General features: G+C 47.7%; 1 protein-coding gene across 2 annotated transcripts in view; it reads right to left on the bottom strand.

Moving 5' to 3' along the window:
- Window positions 1–496: 496 nt before the first annotated feature.
- The window catches only part of Rhogap102a (Rho GTPase activating protein at 102A), a 69,162-nt gene continuing 51,082 nt past the window's right edge, over window positions 497–18,576 (bottom strand). Inside the window, exons 4-12 of one of the 2 annotated variants that reach the window (XM_077703808.1) lie at window positions 17,609–17,707; window positions 14,728–14,954; window positions 11,391–11,520; window positions 8,686–8,741; window positions 7,493–7,646; window positions 4,755–4,906; window positions 3,474–3,656; window positions 2,561–2,661; window positions 497–1,654 (exon numbers count right to left, since the gene is read on the bottom strand). In XM_077703808.1, the coding sequence (XP_077559934.1) occupies window positions 928–1,654; window positions 2,561–2,661; window positions 3,474–3,656; window positions 4,755–4,906; window positions 7,493–7,646; window positions 8,686–8,741; window positions 11,391–11,520; window positions 14,728–14,954; window positions 17,609–17,707 (1,829 nt within the window). In that variant the 3' untranslated portion in view covers window positions 497–927. Of the gene's footprint in view, window positions 1,655–2,560; window positions 2,662–3,473; window positions 3,657–4,754; window positions 4,907–7,492; window positions 7,647–8,685; window positions 8,742–11,390; window positions 11,521–14,727; window positions 14,958–17,608; window positions 17,708–18,576 lie in introns of both variants that reach the window. The other variant, XM_077703807.1, reaches the window with a different exon arrangement.

The raw sequence follows: 18,576 nt of genomic DNA, 5'->3' as shown, positions 1-18,576 counted from the left end.
TCTGCTACTTTCCCCAAACTGCCGACGTCGGGGCTCCCGCGACGACGCGCTGGCTGCGGTTGGCGCGCGCTGCTTCACCCCATGTACACGTCATGGTTTTGGTGCTGACGTCATGCTGCCCGGGCGCGCGGGGATGGTGAAGACTAGAGCCACTAAATAAGCTACGCTTCATCTAGTGGCTCTAGGAAGACCTTGTCCGGTCTGGGCGAGCGCGTGCGCTCGCTCGCTCGCTCGTCCAGACCGGCAGCGGTGCGACAAGAATGGTGATGACGTCAGGTGCTACCTCTTGTCATGGAGGCCGCTCGGCGGTCGTTTTGTCGAAACCGAAACTGAGAGGAATAAACGACGCCGTAAATGATTGTTTATGCTGCGATCGACCGTCTAATGTGTCATTCTATGATTAGTGGCCTAATACGCACCCATAGCAGCGAAAAAAAAAAAACGTAACGCGAAGATTTCGTGTTAGTACTGGTGGGAGAAGTAAAGCAGAATGACACACAGACACACGTGCTTGATGAATTTACTGAGTCGAATGTTCATTCTTTTCTTTTACTGTACATCAGCAGCCACCTGACGACCATAAATCGGGCCAGCCATTGTTTGCACACAGTAACAGGCACTGCAGGGGCCAATATGCCGGCGGTATATAGCCGCGCTGCGCAAATGATTTACCCCAGCGAAGCTCACGCACGCACCCGAGAAGCTGCGTCCTCGCACCACCAGTTCACAGCACACGCAGATCGGTCCGCAAGCGAGCAAGCCCGCTCGCCACAAAAACAACAACAACAAAAAACAACGTGATTTTCTGGTCGCCAATATTTTAAAACAGCAATCGCTCAGTCGGTCCCACGCTCGAAGAGACAGAGATCAGAAAAAAAAAGAACAAAAGCCACGAGAAGAGAAGATACGAAAGGAAAGGACGGGCGATCATTTGTGGCGCTTGTCCGTGTGCTCGGATGAAATGATCTCGCACCGACGCCACTTCTCCGTCTGGAAGCGCACTTCGCGACTGTCCCTTCGCGGCTGAGGGCGCGAGGGGGCCGCCAGGGCGTCGCCGGAGTCTCTCCTCGAGTCCGACGAGCCGCCAAAGAAGCTCAAAATCGACGACGCCGATTTGCTTTTGTTTATCTTGAACGCCTTCTCCTCTTTCTCCTTGCTGGTGAGGAACCTCCGGGATGACGCCTTGGACTTGCGGGCGGGCGCCTCGATGGTGATGGTCACTTCCTCCTGCGGAGGAGTGCTGGGCGGTGGCGTCGGCTCCCGCAGCTTCCGGAGAGGCCTCGCGGAGGACCGGTCCTGGACCGACGCGTCCGCCTCGGCGTCACCGAGGTATGCCGGGACGTTCGGTGCCGACGGCATCTTTACGGTGAAGGTCACGCTCACGTCGTCGCTGTCTTGACCGCTACTGCTGCCCTTAGAGGAGGAAGTGGCGGCTCGCCGCTGCTCCGCAGCCCCGCGCGCCTCTGGGGTGATAAGAATGAATGGCACAGAGTCGTCCTGCTGCGGCTGAGCCGCGGCGGGTTGGCGGTCCCTGCCCCGGTGCGTCGTCACCATTGGTCGCACTAGCACCGTCTGAAGCTCCTCTTCGGCGTCTTCTTCGTCCTCTGCGTTCGCGCCGTCGAAGACCTGATCGCTCCCGTCGTCGTCTGGAGACCTGCAGGAGTGCAGAGCCACAGGATTGCACTGGAAGCTCGCTCTCGGGCAACTGCAGGACTAACGATGAAGCTCACAATGGTATAGAAGCAACCGCTCAGTACAAGATACCTGGTGATGCTATATGCCCGTACCGTGAGGTAAGCGTCCTCTCCCGCTTACCACACGGTACAGGCAAGCAAGGTATGGGCACGCCAGTACACATCAACTGTACGCTCGATCACAAACACGTCAAGGGCGCAGTGGGAGGTAGTCCAGCGCAGCGATGACCCAGCCTGCCAGCGATGGCTGTTAAATTGAGCCACAGCGGCGTTGGAGGCCAGTGAAATCCTGGAATTGGGATAGCCACCTTCTTTCCTCCATCTTTGTATTTTAAATTAAGATATTTTCCGTCAATCAATCAGTTGGTGATGCTATGAGGGCCAATCTTCGGCAAATGCGTTGCCAGCTTTCTCGCATTTTGATGCCGATAAGGATACAGACCTCGTGTACGGAGGCGTCTACGCATTTTCCCTCCACCGGAACTCTTTCAGACTTAGCCTAGGTGGGATCGTCCGCGCTACCGTCAAATAATAAATGTACCGCTTAAAATTGGATTGAAAGTTTACATGCGGGAATAATTATGAACTGCCCGAATAGCCTGGCGTCCTAAGCGCCTGTTTATTTTGACACAGGCGCAGAATGCTGCGCCAGGAGGGATATAAATTACGGCATCATTTGATTTATGTCCCCCCAGCCTCCTTTCATTTCCATCACTTCTCTCCTCTGCTTACGTTCGAGCCCTCATCCGCTGTATATATTTTTTTTGGCCCTCGTCTCTTTTAGCATCGGGGTCAGTAAATTTCGCTTTCGTGTCAATGCAACACACGAACTGATCACGGCTAGCAAATATATAAGCAAGGATTACCCCGGGGCGCTGTAATAGCGCCTCCTCAGGAGAACTTCAAGCTCATCAGGACTCTCGACCAGGAGTCGCTTGTAAAGGCTGTCCAAGTCTTCGGCTGGAACCTACGCCAAGTGACACAAGAGGGCGCCACCGGAAATGACTCGTCAGGAATTATGCAAGAGATGATGAGACACGCGCATGAGCGTCCACAGAAATGTTCCCGCGGGGCGGCATCAAACAGGACAAAGGCTAGCGGGGCAAAACTGTTGTTGTAAAAAATGAAATTATAAACCAAGACAATTTGTATAATATAGACAACACTAACAATCAATCAGCAATATTAGCAACACACCGATCCTAACTGCAAAACTAGGGTTATTTAGAGGCTCAGCGGTCAGCTTGGGAACTGCGTCTCCGAGCCTGTATACGGCAACTGGCCCCTTTTTCTTTTTCTCATCCCCTCCCGCCCGGCAGACTTTCGCAGACATGTATGGCCTGTTGAGAGGAATCGCAGAGATGAGCTGTTATAGGTGCATTTCGCTAGGATCCGCTAATTATTATTCAACATATTTATGGCCACTGCAGGACGAAGGCCTCACACGACCATAGGGAGGTTACAGCTGTTGCAGCTAAGCGCACCGCCTTATCTGAAATCGTTCAACGAATGCGACTCGTCGCCCCGTGTTTCGCTCATGTCATGTATAAATGTCCCGCAACAACGCAAGACACCGAACGAGTGGCGCTGACCGGGTGGTGACATCATGGCCTGCAGGTTACGTCACCACCACCCTTTCTGGTGCACTGCTCTCAGCCTTCCCAGCTCTACTCGAGGTAATGAAAGCAGAAAAGTTCGCAGCCTTTTACCGTACACATGCAGTGCACCAACGTGGCAGCTACAGTGACGTCAACGCAAGCTGTGTGCTGCAGTGCGTACCCGAAAGAGCTCCTCGTAGTTCTCGATGAGCTGGCGCACAACCAGGATGACGTCGCAGCGCTCCTCCGCCCTCTCCAGGTTCTCGACGATGAACTTGTCCTTCTCGGCCGTCTTGCTGAAGCGCAGGATGTTGGGCCCGAGCATGGTGGCCAAGTTGTGGGCGTCCATCTTGTTTCCCGGAAGCTGCAGAGGGGAGGGGGCGCTGCTGTGAACAAGGATCGTTGATGACAGCGCAAGTTTGTCACAGCGCAACTTTATTGGAAGGACCTTCAAAGAAGAGGTATATGTTGCAGAGTGACATGAAAGAAGGTTATTATGATGTAGCTTCATCCTGCTCATATGAGTCAAGCAGTATAAATAGCTAACTAATGACTAGATAATTTATTTCAGACCCAGATTCGATCAGCCTCCACCGCGAATTAATAGATGTGCATAATTAAACTGTGAAACAGCGCTTAAACGAAGACTGTAAGGGAAGACACAGACACAGACACAGACACAGACACGTCTTCTCTTACTGCCTTCGTTTAAGCGCTGTTTCACAGTTTAATTATGAACCAACTAGCCCAAACCCAAATGTTAGTTATATATGTACAGCAGCGTAGTAGCTGGCCCACACCAGTGGCACGGTCCCTGGACCTTGCGTGCGCTCTCATCCAGCGGCCTTGCCAGTGGTGCAACCCGCACGCTGTTTGTGTCGCAGAAGTCGTCAAACGATGCGGCGAAATGCTTTTTTTAGTGTCGAAGCATTTCTATGGCAACTCAATGAAGAAAGCCGTCTGTACGTATGAAGTTTAAAGGTGCTGGGGCCTTCATACATTGATACCAGGTTATTTATGTTGCCCCTAAAAATGTCTTCCCAACAATGCATTTGCGTATACTTGTGAAGTAGACCGTAAAAGGGCTCAGCGTATAACGCTCCTTAGGGATACATGATGGCTCATGGAGGCATTATTAAAGGGCCACTGGGCCATCATACTTTGATACCAGGCTGCGTGCACGGCGCATAAGAAAATGTCTTCTCATCAATGCATTCATGCATAAGAGTGAAGCCGGCCGTAAAGTTTATTGGCGCATAGCAGAGAAATTTCCGCGTTAACCCGACAATTCCGACTTGGGAATTTCTGCAATTTTTTTTTAATTTTTCGCACGTGACGATTTTTAGGACGTGCGGTCGCGGCTGCTTTCGTGCTCCTGTGTACGGTGCCTTGCCTGCAGGGAGCATGCGGCCGTGGCGGGCTAGAACACGGTGAGGAGGAGAAGAGAGGAAGGAGAGCTCACGGGCTGTCCAGCCGGGGACTTCTTGTCCAGCGCGTTGTCGGCAACGTGGCTGAGGAATTTGAGCAGCGCCCACAGGGTGTCCCGGCTGTGCGTGGGCAGGAGTCGCACCAGCTGGCGCAGGACGTCCAGCTGCTTGCTGCGCTCGGGAATGCCTGCATGCGGAGGATGCGACCGAGTGGCGCCAATTTCAAATCCTTTCGCTCTGGCTACCTCATTTGTGACGTAGCGATACAGTCGTCATTAAATCAATCAATCAATCAATCAATCAATCAATCAATCAATCAATCAATCAATCAATCAATCAATCAATCAATCAATCAATCAATCAATCAATCAATCAATCAATCAATCAATCTTTTATAAATGCACGTAGAGATGACCGATATGCCTTTGTAATAACAAACAAAACATTTAGCATTGGCGATGCTTACGCTAGACACAGTGATCAATAATAATAACAAATCAAAACGCGTCGAGGTGAAGTGTTTTCAGGGTCACGTGGCCGGGGAAAGAGGAAGGCATGTTGGTAAATTTTCATGTAAACGCAGAGGACAGAGGGACTACTTTTTCTGCTCTAGCGTCTCTTCTTCTTGCCAAGTCATGGTGTTAATTACCTTGACTAGATATAAGCATTACTTTTTCTGTTGTATTTGTTGTTGTATTGTATTGTATCCTCTTGGGCTGTATCTTTATATAAGTAAATTGAACACAGTGACTTCGCGTAGCCATTACTGGCCATCTATATGACCACTTTCACATTAAGATGAAGCAAACTGAGAAGGTTAGGCACCCTTGCTTGCTTATTCACCGCAAATTACATCTAAAAGTGATAAAATACCCCACTCCAAAATAATTCACAAACTTAACCAGCTTCGTTTTATCTCGACAATCGTTAAATGGCTAACGTAGTATCTATCTTCTCGCACACAGTTTGTTGATATAAACGGTACTTACTCTAATCCTCTTCCCGTCAACTCCGGAGTTCCCCAGGGTAGCGTCCTGGGACCGCTACATTTTCTAATTTATATCAATGATATTACAACCTGTGCCAAAAGTGGTGTTGAAATGCGGCTGTTTGCCGATGATTGCCTTCTGTTTCGTTCAGTTACATCCACAGATGACCTAATATTATTGAACCAATGAATTGAAGCATTCAATACCTGGTGTGAGTGCTGGGACATGCCCATAAACCGGATAAAACCGTATTTATGCGCATTACCAACAAAAAACAGCCACTAATTTACTCCTACAGTACCAGAGGAACTCCCATTTTACTTGCACATATTTATAAATATCTTGGCGTCACAATCACCAGCAACTTAACTTGGTCCTGCCACATTAAAAAGATTTGCTCATCTGCCCGTAGAAAATTGGGGTTACTAATGCACACACTCAAAAGGTTTGCCCGTAGAACTAAACTCCTCGCCTTTAACACAATAGTCCGGTCTTCTTTGGAGTATGCGTCTGAAGTCTGGGATCCGCAAACTAAAAAAAAGATATTAACAATTTTTAGAAAGTCCAAAGATTACCTGTTCGGTTTATTTATAATCGCTTCCACCAGTCAGACTCCCCGACAGAACAATTGATTAATAACAAAATTCCAACTTTGAAATCAATAAGAAAACTAGCAAGACAAATTTATTTTTAACCTATCAAAGAAGAACAGCATTACGGACCTTTACACATTCTCGCTCCGTTATCTTCGCGTCCTACTAGAGTATACCATTCTTACAACAACCTATCTTTGCACGCACTAACACCTTTAAGTACTCACTTTTCCCTCGCACAACAACAGACTGGAAGAAACTGCCGCACCGCATTTTTGAGTCTGGAAATGTACTAAATGTACTAAATGTACTAAAACCTCTCGAAAATTACTTTGAAGTGGGATTTATGCTACTAGTGAATATTTTGTATACTTGTCTGTTGTTTTTGTCCACTTGTACGACTATGTAATTGGTCATATTGTTACCGTTGTAACACCTCCCATTCCTGCTTTGGCATATTTTGTGGCCTGGAGTGTTTTATAAATAAATAAACAAGAATGCGGGAGCCGGAGGGGGCGTGATGAAGCGACGGAAGGACGAAGCTTGCCATATTTATAATTTGGTCAGGCGGGGAAACGCACGGCTGGCAAGGGTGATAAGTAGCGGAAAGAGAGAGAGAGAGAGAGAGAGAGAGAGAGAGAGAGAGAGAGAGAGAGAGAGAGAGAGAGAGAGAGAGAGAGAGAGAGAGAGAGAGAGAGAGAGAGAGAGAGAGAGGACGGCAACCCTGACTACCAAACTCTGAGGGCGCACCTGCGCGCAAGCTAGGGCCCGTGTCGCGGGCGCCATGCGGTAACAAACAGGAGGAGCAGAGATAGAGCTTTAACACAATTGAAAGTTGGGCGAGTTGGTGATACATATTGGGAAAAAGCGCGAAAAACGACTACACGTAGAAAAGAACACAGGACGGCGCGCTTCTCAAGTGGATGTGTTTGTAGCGCTTTTTCCCAAGAAGAGATAGAGCACTGAGCGTCCCCCGTCCCCATCCAAGTGCACCCCACCCCCACCCTTTCTCCCGGTGCTGGGTCCTCCAAGGAGGCGCGTACACACTTCTGCGCACAAGCAGAGATATTCCTTTGAATGTCGCGACAAATCGTGTTGTGGAGCATTCAGACTAAGCCATTACCTTGGCTACTGGAAGCCATCCAGTCGAGAAGACGCGATCAATTTGCGGCAATACGCAAGGCGACTCACGCTGCGTGTACAGGAAGGGCAGGTACAGGTCCCTGGTGAGCAGCGGCTGCGGAAGGTCCCGCAGGTACTCCTTGAGCAGCTGCGCCACATCATGGGGCTGGGGTCGCTCCTGGTCCAGGTGGACCTCGCGGCCGCTGTCGAACTCCTCGCGCAGCTGAAAAGGGGTCCCACTATCAAATAACCCCGCGACATGACACTTTGCGCATAAAGGCACCGCTGCTGGGCGTCAATCCTTCGACTTGTTTTGCTAGGAAACGTATGAACAATTGTTATATGTACATCTAGAAGTATATACGCGATAACGGTGAAGCCAGAGTCTTACAAACCGAGCTATAATGTGGAACAAGGGATCGGTGGTAATCGCGAGGTCCATGAGGAGGAACCCTGCAGACAGCTTCATGTGGCGGGAAGCTGTCGGATATCATCCTAGGCAATTGTTAATTCATAACACGAGGTTGCATGAGAGAAAGAGATACCGATAGAGAGAGGGGAGAGAATGTGAGAGAGAAATAGAGCTGGAAATGGTAGTTTAATCAGTACCTGCAAGGTTTTCTTTAGGGGGTATATGTAACGTGGCCCAATATATACGCCTTTCAATTACGCTGAAAGCATCACCGGACTATGCACTCATCAAAAGGAACGGGATCACAAGTCGTTGCACCCTCGTGATGCGTCTCTTCATCCCGCGTGAAAATCGGGGATCATGCATCGAGCGTGAGGACCGACGCGGACACAGTGATTCGTCGAGAAGCGAGGAGAGGGGTAGGGGGGAGGCTGGGACGAGAGGAGGGATGGCACGCCCCGTACACTTGGGGGTAGTCTTTTCGCGGGCCCCTCTGCACACGCAGATACCCTCTGTCGTGTGCAGATACACTCTGCGGGTATCTGCACACGACCCTTTTCCGCTCCGCTCTTTACACGGCAGTAAGAAACAGGGCGGAACGACGGTGTGCTTCATTTTCGAAAACATCATCATTCTCTCTATCAAAACTCTCTGCGGTATTGCGTAGTCCCAATGATCATGAAGATGCTAAGGCATGCTGTTTTTTTTTCTTCAGCCATAGCACTGCCCGGAGCCAGACAGCAAGGCGCAGTAGCTTAGTTTCTTCGTAGTGATGTTTAAAGTATTTGTTAATTTGGTGAAAGTGTTTGACTATAACGAAGATACAGAATGAGCATGCATGCTCTGTTACCTGGCGTACTCTCCGCTTGGAGCCGCTGACCCTGAATATCCCCACAGTGTTGAGACCTGCGCGGAAAAAAATGATAGAAAACGTCAATGACGGCGGAGGTGCGTTCTTACAGGCTGCGCATGTAATGCAAAGCATGGTGTCTGCGCACATTAAGGTCAGCATTGAAGGAGTGGTGAGCGGCCGTACGTTCGACTTGGAAGATAGAACTAGAGCGATGGCAGAGCCTTAGGTTACGAAGTGAGTGCATTAATGCGTACGCATTCTTTGGCGAGTCGTCGTCGTCGTCTTCATAATCACCACCACCACCACCACCACCACCACCACCATCATAATCATCATCATCATCATCATACTCCGGTACACTCCAGGACTAAGTCATCTCCCATGGACCTCCAACTGCTCCTTTCCTGCGCTGCTCCAGTCCACCGCAGTTTACCCCCGAATCCCCCTATTTCATCCCTCCATCAGATCAATGGACTTCCTCTTCTTCTACACACATCTTTTGGTATCCACTCTGTTACGCTATATGTCCACCTGTTGTCGGTCCATCTCACTACATGGCCAGCCCAAGTCCATTTCTTTTCCTTTATTTCAACTATAATATCTTCTGCTCTAGTCTGTTCTCTGATCCAGGTAGCTCGCTTCCTGTCCCTGAGTGTTATTCCTAGCATTATTCGTTCCATGGCCCGTTGAGCCAACCTAAATTTGCTTTCTGGCTGTTTAGTAAAAAGCCAAGTTTCTTCAGCTCCATGCGTCATAACCGGCACTATGCACTGGTTGTAGATTTTTCTTTCGAGTGACGAGTACCGCAACAGAATAGGCCCGTAACCCAAGGAGAGCGAAGTTCTCAATCTGCACACAAATGCGTAATCGCGGAGTAAAGGCATTTACTTGTTAGAACAGCGTAAATGTTGGTGATTGGTAACTTTACAATCGATACAGAACAATTGAAACTAATAGAAAATATTGGCCAGAGAGAAAACAGTTGTCCTCTGTCTGATTGGAAAGCTTACTTTTCCGCATTACGGGAACGTGTGCAGAGAAGCCAACTGTGAAGCTACTGAGTATGAAAAAAAGAAAAGCCATCACCGCATCAAGGTCGCAACAAAAAGAGAGAAATCAGAATAAAAAAAACATAAATGGAAACACATGAGCTGGTTCTCTGAAATGCATCTAAAAAAACAGGAGCAGTGATCGGACGGCCTTTCCGATCAGTTGATACGATCGCCTTGAAGGCTCGAATGAGCCGAGACGCGTTTTTTTCATTGATACCAAGGAAGCGCAGGGTTTGTGAAACGTAGAAGGGCCGTAAGAACGTTTACGCATTGGTAGACAACTTCCAGAATTTCTGTACAATTTTAGCGCCTTTTGTTGTTACCTGTTGTGTGGTTATTATGGTCAGCTTTTCGTTTGGCCTATTGATGTGATCGAAATCAAGCTTAGTAACAAAATAGTCTGCGGAGTGATTTGCATCACGCGGCTTCCTTCAGCAGGAGGAAGTAATTAATGTGAGGAGTTATTTGCGCCCCAGCGAGCATTTCTCATTATCACCTGTAAATCTCCATCACCATGCATAATTGGCTTCAATCTGCTTCTGCTTCCTTTTGTACATTGTCAACCTCCTCGTCTGTGAACTCTCGTTCTGCGGCCCGCCCGCTCGATTAAAAGGTCGTCCCGTACCTTTGCCTTACAACAGTACTACTAAAAAGGGGCAGAGAGTGCCATGTGTATGTTTAATATTTCATATTGGTGTGCTTAAGCTTGCTAATTCTAATTCAAAACCGCCCAAACCAAATTTAGAGTAAATATCACTGATGAGTCGGGCGTTTGCCAATCCAGAACCAAGAACGCGGTTTCGCCATCACAGGCAGCGGCTTGCATTTCCAAGCCCCGCGTTTATGACCATCGCTTGATTCTATCCCAAAAGTGGAACGAAAAGACCTGGACTGACCGGTGCCTTCATGGGCATCCATTGGCGCGCTCTCCATGCTAGTTGCTGTAAGTGTGGCTGGTAGGTAGCTCGCCAACCATCCGGGGGGAGGAAGAAGTTCAGGCTTGGATTTATACTATCATTTCAGTATACATGTTGTTACTATTTTTGAACATAAAAAAAATCATCACTACCGCTTATTTCTGCTTGAAAAACTTTACGATCCCTTCCTAAAAAAAGTTGGCGGAAGCGCGAAAGCTTTCTCCCATCAAAACTGCATGGACCAAAAGTGCGTCAAACCTTTTCTGAAAATGCGTCCAATCGATCGTCAAACCTTCAAGAACCCAAGAACGAACCCACGCGACAATTTTTCGCGCACTAAGTAAACGTCTTCGGACTACCTAAATGCGTACCGATACGTGGTTTGTGAGATAAAAGTTAACTACTGTACGCCTTCTTTATGATCGATACAAGCATGTATTGTCTTATCTAGAACCGTTCTTTTTTCGCGATTTTCAAGTAACCGCCCGGTTTCATGCTCGCGTAGTGCGTCCAGAGATCTCATCGAAGATTTTCGGTCGACCAACTGGTCTATAGGAAAATACATTAGTGTTTTGACAGGACGTCATCGGCACCACTAGGAAAGCTTTTGTTTGGATAGAACGACACTCTTAATCAACCGCACGATTTTTATCAAGTACGGGTAGTAGCGCGTATATATACGTGCATACACTTTTAACTGCGCGCTCCCCGTATTCGCCTTAGCGGCGCGTACCGTAGTTCTCGAGGTAGCGTAAGCAGCAGTTGACGACTCGTGGAATCTGGGGACCATTAACGGCCAGCCAGTCTTCGTCTCCGGGATCCGTGGTGGTCGAGCTCCGGTGACGTAGGGATTCTACTGAGTCCTGCATACGGGTTGGTAGAGAAAGAAGAGAGATAAATGAGAACCGTGTTTGTGTGGGGTGGGGAGGGGGTTTAGACATATACAGCTTCGCTGTAAAATACGAAGCGTCTGCATAAGTAAGAATGCGTTGCACAAGCAAATATGCCTACGGGAGAGCTTTATCGATACAAAAAAAAAAAAAAAAAACCGAGGACGGTCTCCCGAAGGTAATACGACGTTAAGTGTCGGGGATTTACTGACGTAATTTGAAACTATCGAGTCTACGGAGGGATGCTGAAAATTACTTTGCGATGATTTCCAGATTTCAAAACACAGGCCTTGCATATTTGTTTGCACCGGCGATACGTCCGTGGTATGCAACAAATTTGCAACACGCATTGCATACAGCACCAAGTGAATTGCCCGGACATCGCCGTAGAAACAATGCATCGGCGACGCCACACTTCTTTTTCTGCCATCGATATACTGCTCGTTCCCATACTCGCGAGTGTTCACTACAGGATTATAGAAAGGAGAATAATTTTTTTTTTTTCCGTGTGACAGTACCTTGACGACGCGGCCGCGTCGTCAAGGTACTGCCGGCCGACTGCCTGCCGGCCAGCCAAGGCCTGCCGGCCGACTAGGGTTGCTCGCCCCTGCTTGTTCGTCCGGCTGTGATATCGCATCCACCTGGTCGTAATATTCACCCTTTTTTCAAGTTCGCTTTCAAAAACAATCCATTTTTTCTCTCCTCTGCGCATGTTTGTACCCTCCTATATTGCATTTTTCAGTTTTTTCAGTCAGACTATACGTGGTGTTTTGACTGGGCTGAAATTTTTGCGGCAGTCAGCCATCATGCTGAATGAGCACGCCACACTCTCACCCCGTGATAGGAAGAAAGCGAGTGCGCGCCATTAAAGTGTGGCCGGTTACTGCGGTAGGGGTCCCGCCTCACCGCATCGTAGCAGGATATACATTAAAGGGCCGTAAAAGGCCTAGCCCATCATTAAGACCAGAATTGCTGTTCCATTACGAAATAATCGAACAGAACTTGGACCTGACTTAGTTTCATATAAAATAGACCATAAAATGCATTCTTCGTGCGAAATTGCGGCGCTAACTATAGCGAACATTTTAGCTAGGGAAAATTTGCGTTAGACACCCAGCAACATCTTATATGATGTTGCAGTGTTAAGTCTTACCGCTTGGCGTTAAATCTTACCGCTGCTGCTGTACGCTTGTTTCTAGCTGTTTCGCGTTTTTATTTTTACGACAGAACACTCACGACCGCAGCAGTTGGTCCTTTTACCTCCTTTATTTCCTTCACTTCTTTTCACTTTGTTTTGCTTTCCGTCTGTTTTCGTGTGAAGTCTGATCCTCTTTTGTAAACGAATCCTAGCATTTTAAAAGCGCAGCACGAGGTTGCGATCAATTTCAGCCCGCGTTTTGGCAAAATGAAAAAAAATATAAAGAGGAGGTAACAGGAACCAGCAAACAGAGTCGCATGATGACGTGAACAGGCCCCCCGCGGACACATATGCGTAAAAATGGGGGAGACGACACGAAAACGCATGCCAGGTGAAGTTATGAAATGTTTCCGATACGGTGCCTCCAAGTTCTCGGAAACCCCGGTCCCCCTTCATAACAGAAAAAAAAAAAAAAAGAAGCGATAGAGAACAGATCGCGCTGTGGGCATAGGTCCAAAACGCACGCGCACGTCTCGAAAAATAAGAAAGAAGACATGGCGAAAAAGAAAAAAAAAAAGAATGCAAATGAGTCGCTCCAACGTACCGCGGAGCTAACCAGGTTGCTTCTCGGAGTAGACTGTGGCGGTTTCTCGCTGTATACCTGGAGCGCGCGACAACGGAAAGGGGCGGTGAAAGACGCTAAATATGTCCTGTCTGCACGACTGCGACGGCTGTCGTCTTCGTGTATAGGAGAGCTTCAGACGAAGGTGTTGAGCCCGCTTCTTCGACTCTTTCGCAATCTCCTCAGCGCAACGCAATAAAGAAAAAGAGACAACGTCGAGATTACTCCGGCGTTTTCGCTACGGTATATCCCCATTGCCCCAACGACTGCTTTCGAAATGGAACCAACTGCTGTGGCTTCGCGGCCGAAAACGTCTTCACGTTACCTATATACTAGGTCTTTGCTTTGAAACCATAGCTGCGAAGGGTTGTTACACCATGCCATGGCTGTCAGCACCGGGATACTTATGCGATGTACGGTATGCGCGAAAACGTTAGTGCATGGCCAAGTTATCAGAACCGCCTGGTGTATACAGTCATCAAATGTGTTGACAACGAAAAATCGGGTGCCTGGTGAAAAAGAGGGAGGCGGCTGATTACAGTTGCTGGCTTCTCTAGGGGTGATAAGGGGCCGTATGGAGTGACGTGCATCCACTAATGATGTAAGCAAGCTCGGAATGATAAGTAGCAGCCTCGATGCGCACCGCGGAATTGTTCGTCTCTCGTCACTCGCGGCATGTGTGGTTGCGGTGTGGATTCGGATGTGCATGTCCGTTGTGTGCAATGGGATATTCAAAAGCATAGAAGGACCGCGAAAGTCCCAATTTGTGCCGACAGGTGTCGCTGTCCTTGAATTATAGTTTTAGAACAGCAGGAGGGAGGGGCGATGGGAGTTTAAAGCTGGGGGGAGGGGGAAAAACCCATTAGATTAGTTAAGGGTAGGGCAAATAAGCAGAATAACACAGGCACGTCGGTTGGTGACATCCGACGTCCCGATACAAAGGAAGGGCCTGTAATAATAATAATAATAATAATCATCATCATCAGCATCATCATCATCATCATCAGTGCAAACGGTACGTTGCTCTCTCCTACGCATTGCGGATGTAACCATAGTCTCAGTTAAAACAATGCGGGTTCGATTCCCGGCCGCGGTGGCTGCTTTTCGGATGGAAGCAAAAATCGAAAAGGCCCGTGTGTTGGAGATTTCGGCGCACGTTAAAGATCCCCAGGTGGTCAAAATTAATCCGGAGCCCTCCACTACGGCGCGCCTCATCGCCTGCGTTGCGTCGGCGCGTTAAACCCTACAATCAATTAATCAATTAATCAATCAATCAATCAATCAATCAATCAATCAATCAATCAATCAATCAATCAATCAATCAATCAATCAATCAATCAATCAATCAATCAATCAGTCGATCATTTAGAACAAACGGAATCGGCCCAACCAGGGCGGACTGTGCACGCAGGCAACCGACCTTTCGGCAGTCCTCGGTGGAGAGGTCGGCGAGCGAGGAGAGCGAGCTCTCGCTGGCGTTGTCCGAGCGCCGCGACAGGGCGTCGGCCGCGGCGGCCAGGTCGGGCCCCATGTTGTCCCCCGGGGACCAGGGCCCCGGGTGCGCCAGCGTCGAGTCGGGGAACCGCTGCCGGTCGCTCTGCACCACGTGCTGCAGCCCCACGCCGAACACCTGCCCGCTAGGAATGTCTGCTGCGATACATGGACACGCGCCGGCGAGGGGAATCGGGAGGAAATTGAGAAGAAGAGGGCAAGAAGAGGGCACGAGGGACGAAAAAACAGTGCTCGCTGTGGGGAGCCTAAGACTACCGCATAGGGAGCAGATACCAGGCATGTTGTCAGATTACCAAGGTTTATTTATTACACTTTGAACTCTGCTGGAGTAACAATGAACAACTAAAATTGGCCGCGTATCTGCTCCTTTCGTTGCAAATGTCGACGAAACACGATAGTCGACTGGTGCCCCTGCCAAGTAAAGGCCTCCCTTCTCTTTTCCGCTCACCTCTCATGCTGTTCCCCTTCCTTACTGTTCCTCCCAAGATAACACGCTAGAGGTTTGCTCAAGTCAATTTATATTCACCGCGTACCACTGCTCTAAGTCGGGTGCCTCGATGCCAGCGCTCCCGTACGGCGGAGACGCGCGTGAATCGAGGCACCCTGCTAAAATGTTTATAGAACCACGTTGGCCTACTCACGAGCCTTCCTAGCGTGGATCCTACCTAGAACCTTTCGTTGCTGTTGCCGTTTGATTTCTTAAATGCCGCCAGGAGGTATATAGCAGCACGAGCAACAGCAGGCGACGGTTTTATGCAGTTGATGTAGTATTTCATCGCAAAAACCATGCATGAATGATTTTTTACACAACGGAACACTGCAAATATCACTTATGTATTGCTTTTCTGCCTTATAGTTGCGTAATGTCTTGTTCTTGTTCAACAATGTTGACAAGTATGAACATTGACACCGGGCTTAGGCGTTTAGATTTGGCTGTGGGTATATGATATAAGACTATTGCGCAGCTTCTGTTTCGCTTTCGCCGGGTGGCTGAATCGAGTCACAGACAGACATACATTCAAACAGACAGACCAAAATTTCTGCGTTTAAGTAGCCCAAAAAAGACTATAGTCTTTAAACATCTGCAGGAATTCAGACAACCGTCTACTCAGTGTAGCATCCTTAAGCCGCTTGTCTAAACTGTCAGTTCTTCGCAGCCAAATATGGCCATGAGTAGCTAAAGACGTTGAATTTTATTCTTTTTAAGTTTTCTTTCGTTGAATTTCGCCAATGATGTAAATATACTATACCATTACAGCGATGATGTGTTTTTACTTCGCTAATTACGTATTTTTCCCATGGACAAGGCGTACTGCAGAATTGGGCTATTTACGCCTTTTTATGCGTTATTTCAACATTATTCTGAATACATTTTTATTTTTCTTCAGTTTTGGGGAGATACATAGTTTTGATTTTGTCAGATCATTTTTGTGAAAATTTCATTTCCTTTATTTTCCTTATTTTTTTGCTTTTTCAAAATTAGCCCAACCAATTATCTTTATTTACGCGATTATAACGATTACAGGTGTTACTTCCACCAAATCTGAAATTTTGTGGAAATTCAGGGCGTTGCACACATCCTGGCTGTGGCGGCACTCGGCAAAGAATGCTACGCAAAAGAATGCTACACAAAGAACGCTACGCATTAAAATGCCAGTGTTCATAGTCGTTTTGAAGTAAGTGGCATAAACCATGACCGAGAGTGGCGTCATTTGGCCACAGAGAGGGAGAGAGGAAGGGTGGTTCCCAGCACAGATATTACAGGCAGCACGATCGACGCCCTTAGAGAAGCTTTAGTCGGCCAGGGCACAGGAAATGCCCCTTTAGCACATACGTCGCGAGTTTATAAAAAGAGGGAGAGCTTCAGACAGGGCTTCGACATCAGTGGAACCAGTCGCGAAAAGCGAGTTAGAGAAAACGCGCGAACATGAAAAGTGTCTCTCTGCAGCTCCTCTTTGTGGTTTCCCTACGAATGGCGCCCGAGGAAGGCGCTGTAAGAGAAAATTAAAGAAAAATGAGTGCTAATCGTCGTGAAATTTGTACGCTTGACTTGTATACCGCACGAAGCACACCACTTTTGTGATAGAAGTGCTCGCTTTTATGCTACGATACCAGGCAAACACAAGGTTACATAAATATGCGCTCAGTAACGCTTCACCCACCGCAAAAAAAGGCGAACAAAAAAATACACAGAGAAACAACCCAAAAAGAGGGAATGATAAATTACAGTGCCGATTTTGTCGAAATATATTGGAATTTTAGATATCGGCTACATTATTTATTTATTTATTTATTTATTTATTTATTTATTTATTTATTTATTTATTTATTTATTTATTTATTTATTTATTTATTTATTTATTTATTTATTTATTTATTTATTTATTTATTTATTTATTACACTACTCTCAGGACCTCGAGGGCGTTGCAGAGAGGAGTGGGTCATACAAGTTTTTAAAGAGAGTTTGATATGGCTGTCTTGAACAATGAAGGTTCAGTGATGCTGGCGATCGAAGCGGGGAGGTGGTTCCATTCCGTCGCAGTTTTCGGTACAAATGAATTGAAGCACAAGTTTGTACGGCAGGATGGCACTTCAACCTGGAATTCGAGGTCAATGCGTGAGGAAAAATATAAAGAAACTGCAAAAAGGTCGCACTTGATGTCAGGGTTAGTAAAGTAAATTTTCTGAAAGATGGTGGGTCCAGAAGAGCAGTTACAAAATGGTTCCTTGACCTTAAGAAAATGGTTTCTCGACCCCAAGAACCAAAATAAAATCGTCGTTGTCTTACCACTTTCTTTGCGACTTTCGAAGAAGCTCGTAGTAATGGCCTTCTTGCGAAGCAGCGCGGGCCGTCTGCGAAGTTTCGCCGAAGCCTCCGAGCTGTCCTCTGCTCGTAGAAAACGTGCGGAGCCTTCATCAACGGGTGCAGGCAGGAGTGCCCATGCCAATGTTAGTTACACATTGCAAAATAAGGTATGTTACATTCTTCGATTTTATTACACATAGGCGAAGCTTATTGAACAGCGTGACATGTTTCGACATCCCAACATAAAGGGCATAGCTGGAAGGCCGCGAAGTGACGGAAGTTTTAATTTCGAAAAAAATACGCCTGACCTTCCGAGCGAAATGACGACGGCATGGGGCTCATGCTGTGTTACAATCCGTATGCGTTTATCAGATAAGACCACGTTCAACCCATGGTATTCTTAATTGGTCATGCTCTCAGTTTAATTATATGTATTTATTGGAAGTTTTATTCGCCCCTGTGTGGCTCTAGCTTTCTTAGGCTCCGTATGGTGCTAAGATGACGACGGCAGGATGACGATAATGATGGTAATGGTGCTCTGTTGATTGCAAGAGAGAAAAGCAAGATATCGATCATTTTGAGGTCGATAAGGTTAAAACAGACTCTTCCTGTGAAGCGCGTTGTATGCAGTGGAAAGCCGCAAAGTTAGGTCACGGGAGCGTTGGTCTTCCCCCCAAATACTTGGGGGCTGGGAATTTTAGCATCAGTTCAAGTTAATATCGATTGGAAGTATCGGTTGTTTGAGATTGGTCTATCGATTTATAGATCAGTCAATTATTGATTGATTGCAGGGTTCAACGCGCCTACGCAACGCAGGCGATAAGGCGCGCCGTAGTGGAGGGCTCCGGGTTAATTTCGGCCACCTGGGGTCTTTAACGTGCGCCGAAATCTCGTCCACACGAGCGTTTTTTGCTTTTCGCCGCCATCAGAAAGGCGGCCGCCACGGCCGG

Source organism: Haemaphysalis longicornis, unplaced genomic scaffold (genome assembly GCF_048455015.1).
Source record: "Haemaphysalis longicornis isolate Haplotype H1 unplaced genomic scaffold, Haemaphysalis longicornis Haplotype H1 scaffold_3, whole genome shotgun sequence".
In the NCBI taxonomy this organism is placed as follows: Eukaryota; Metazoa; Arthropoda; class Arachnida; order Ixodida; family Ixodidae; genus Haemaphysalis; species Haemaphysalis longicornis.
This window is presented reverse-complemented; position numbering and strand designations above follow the sequence as displayed.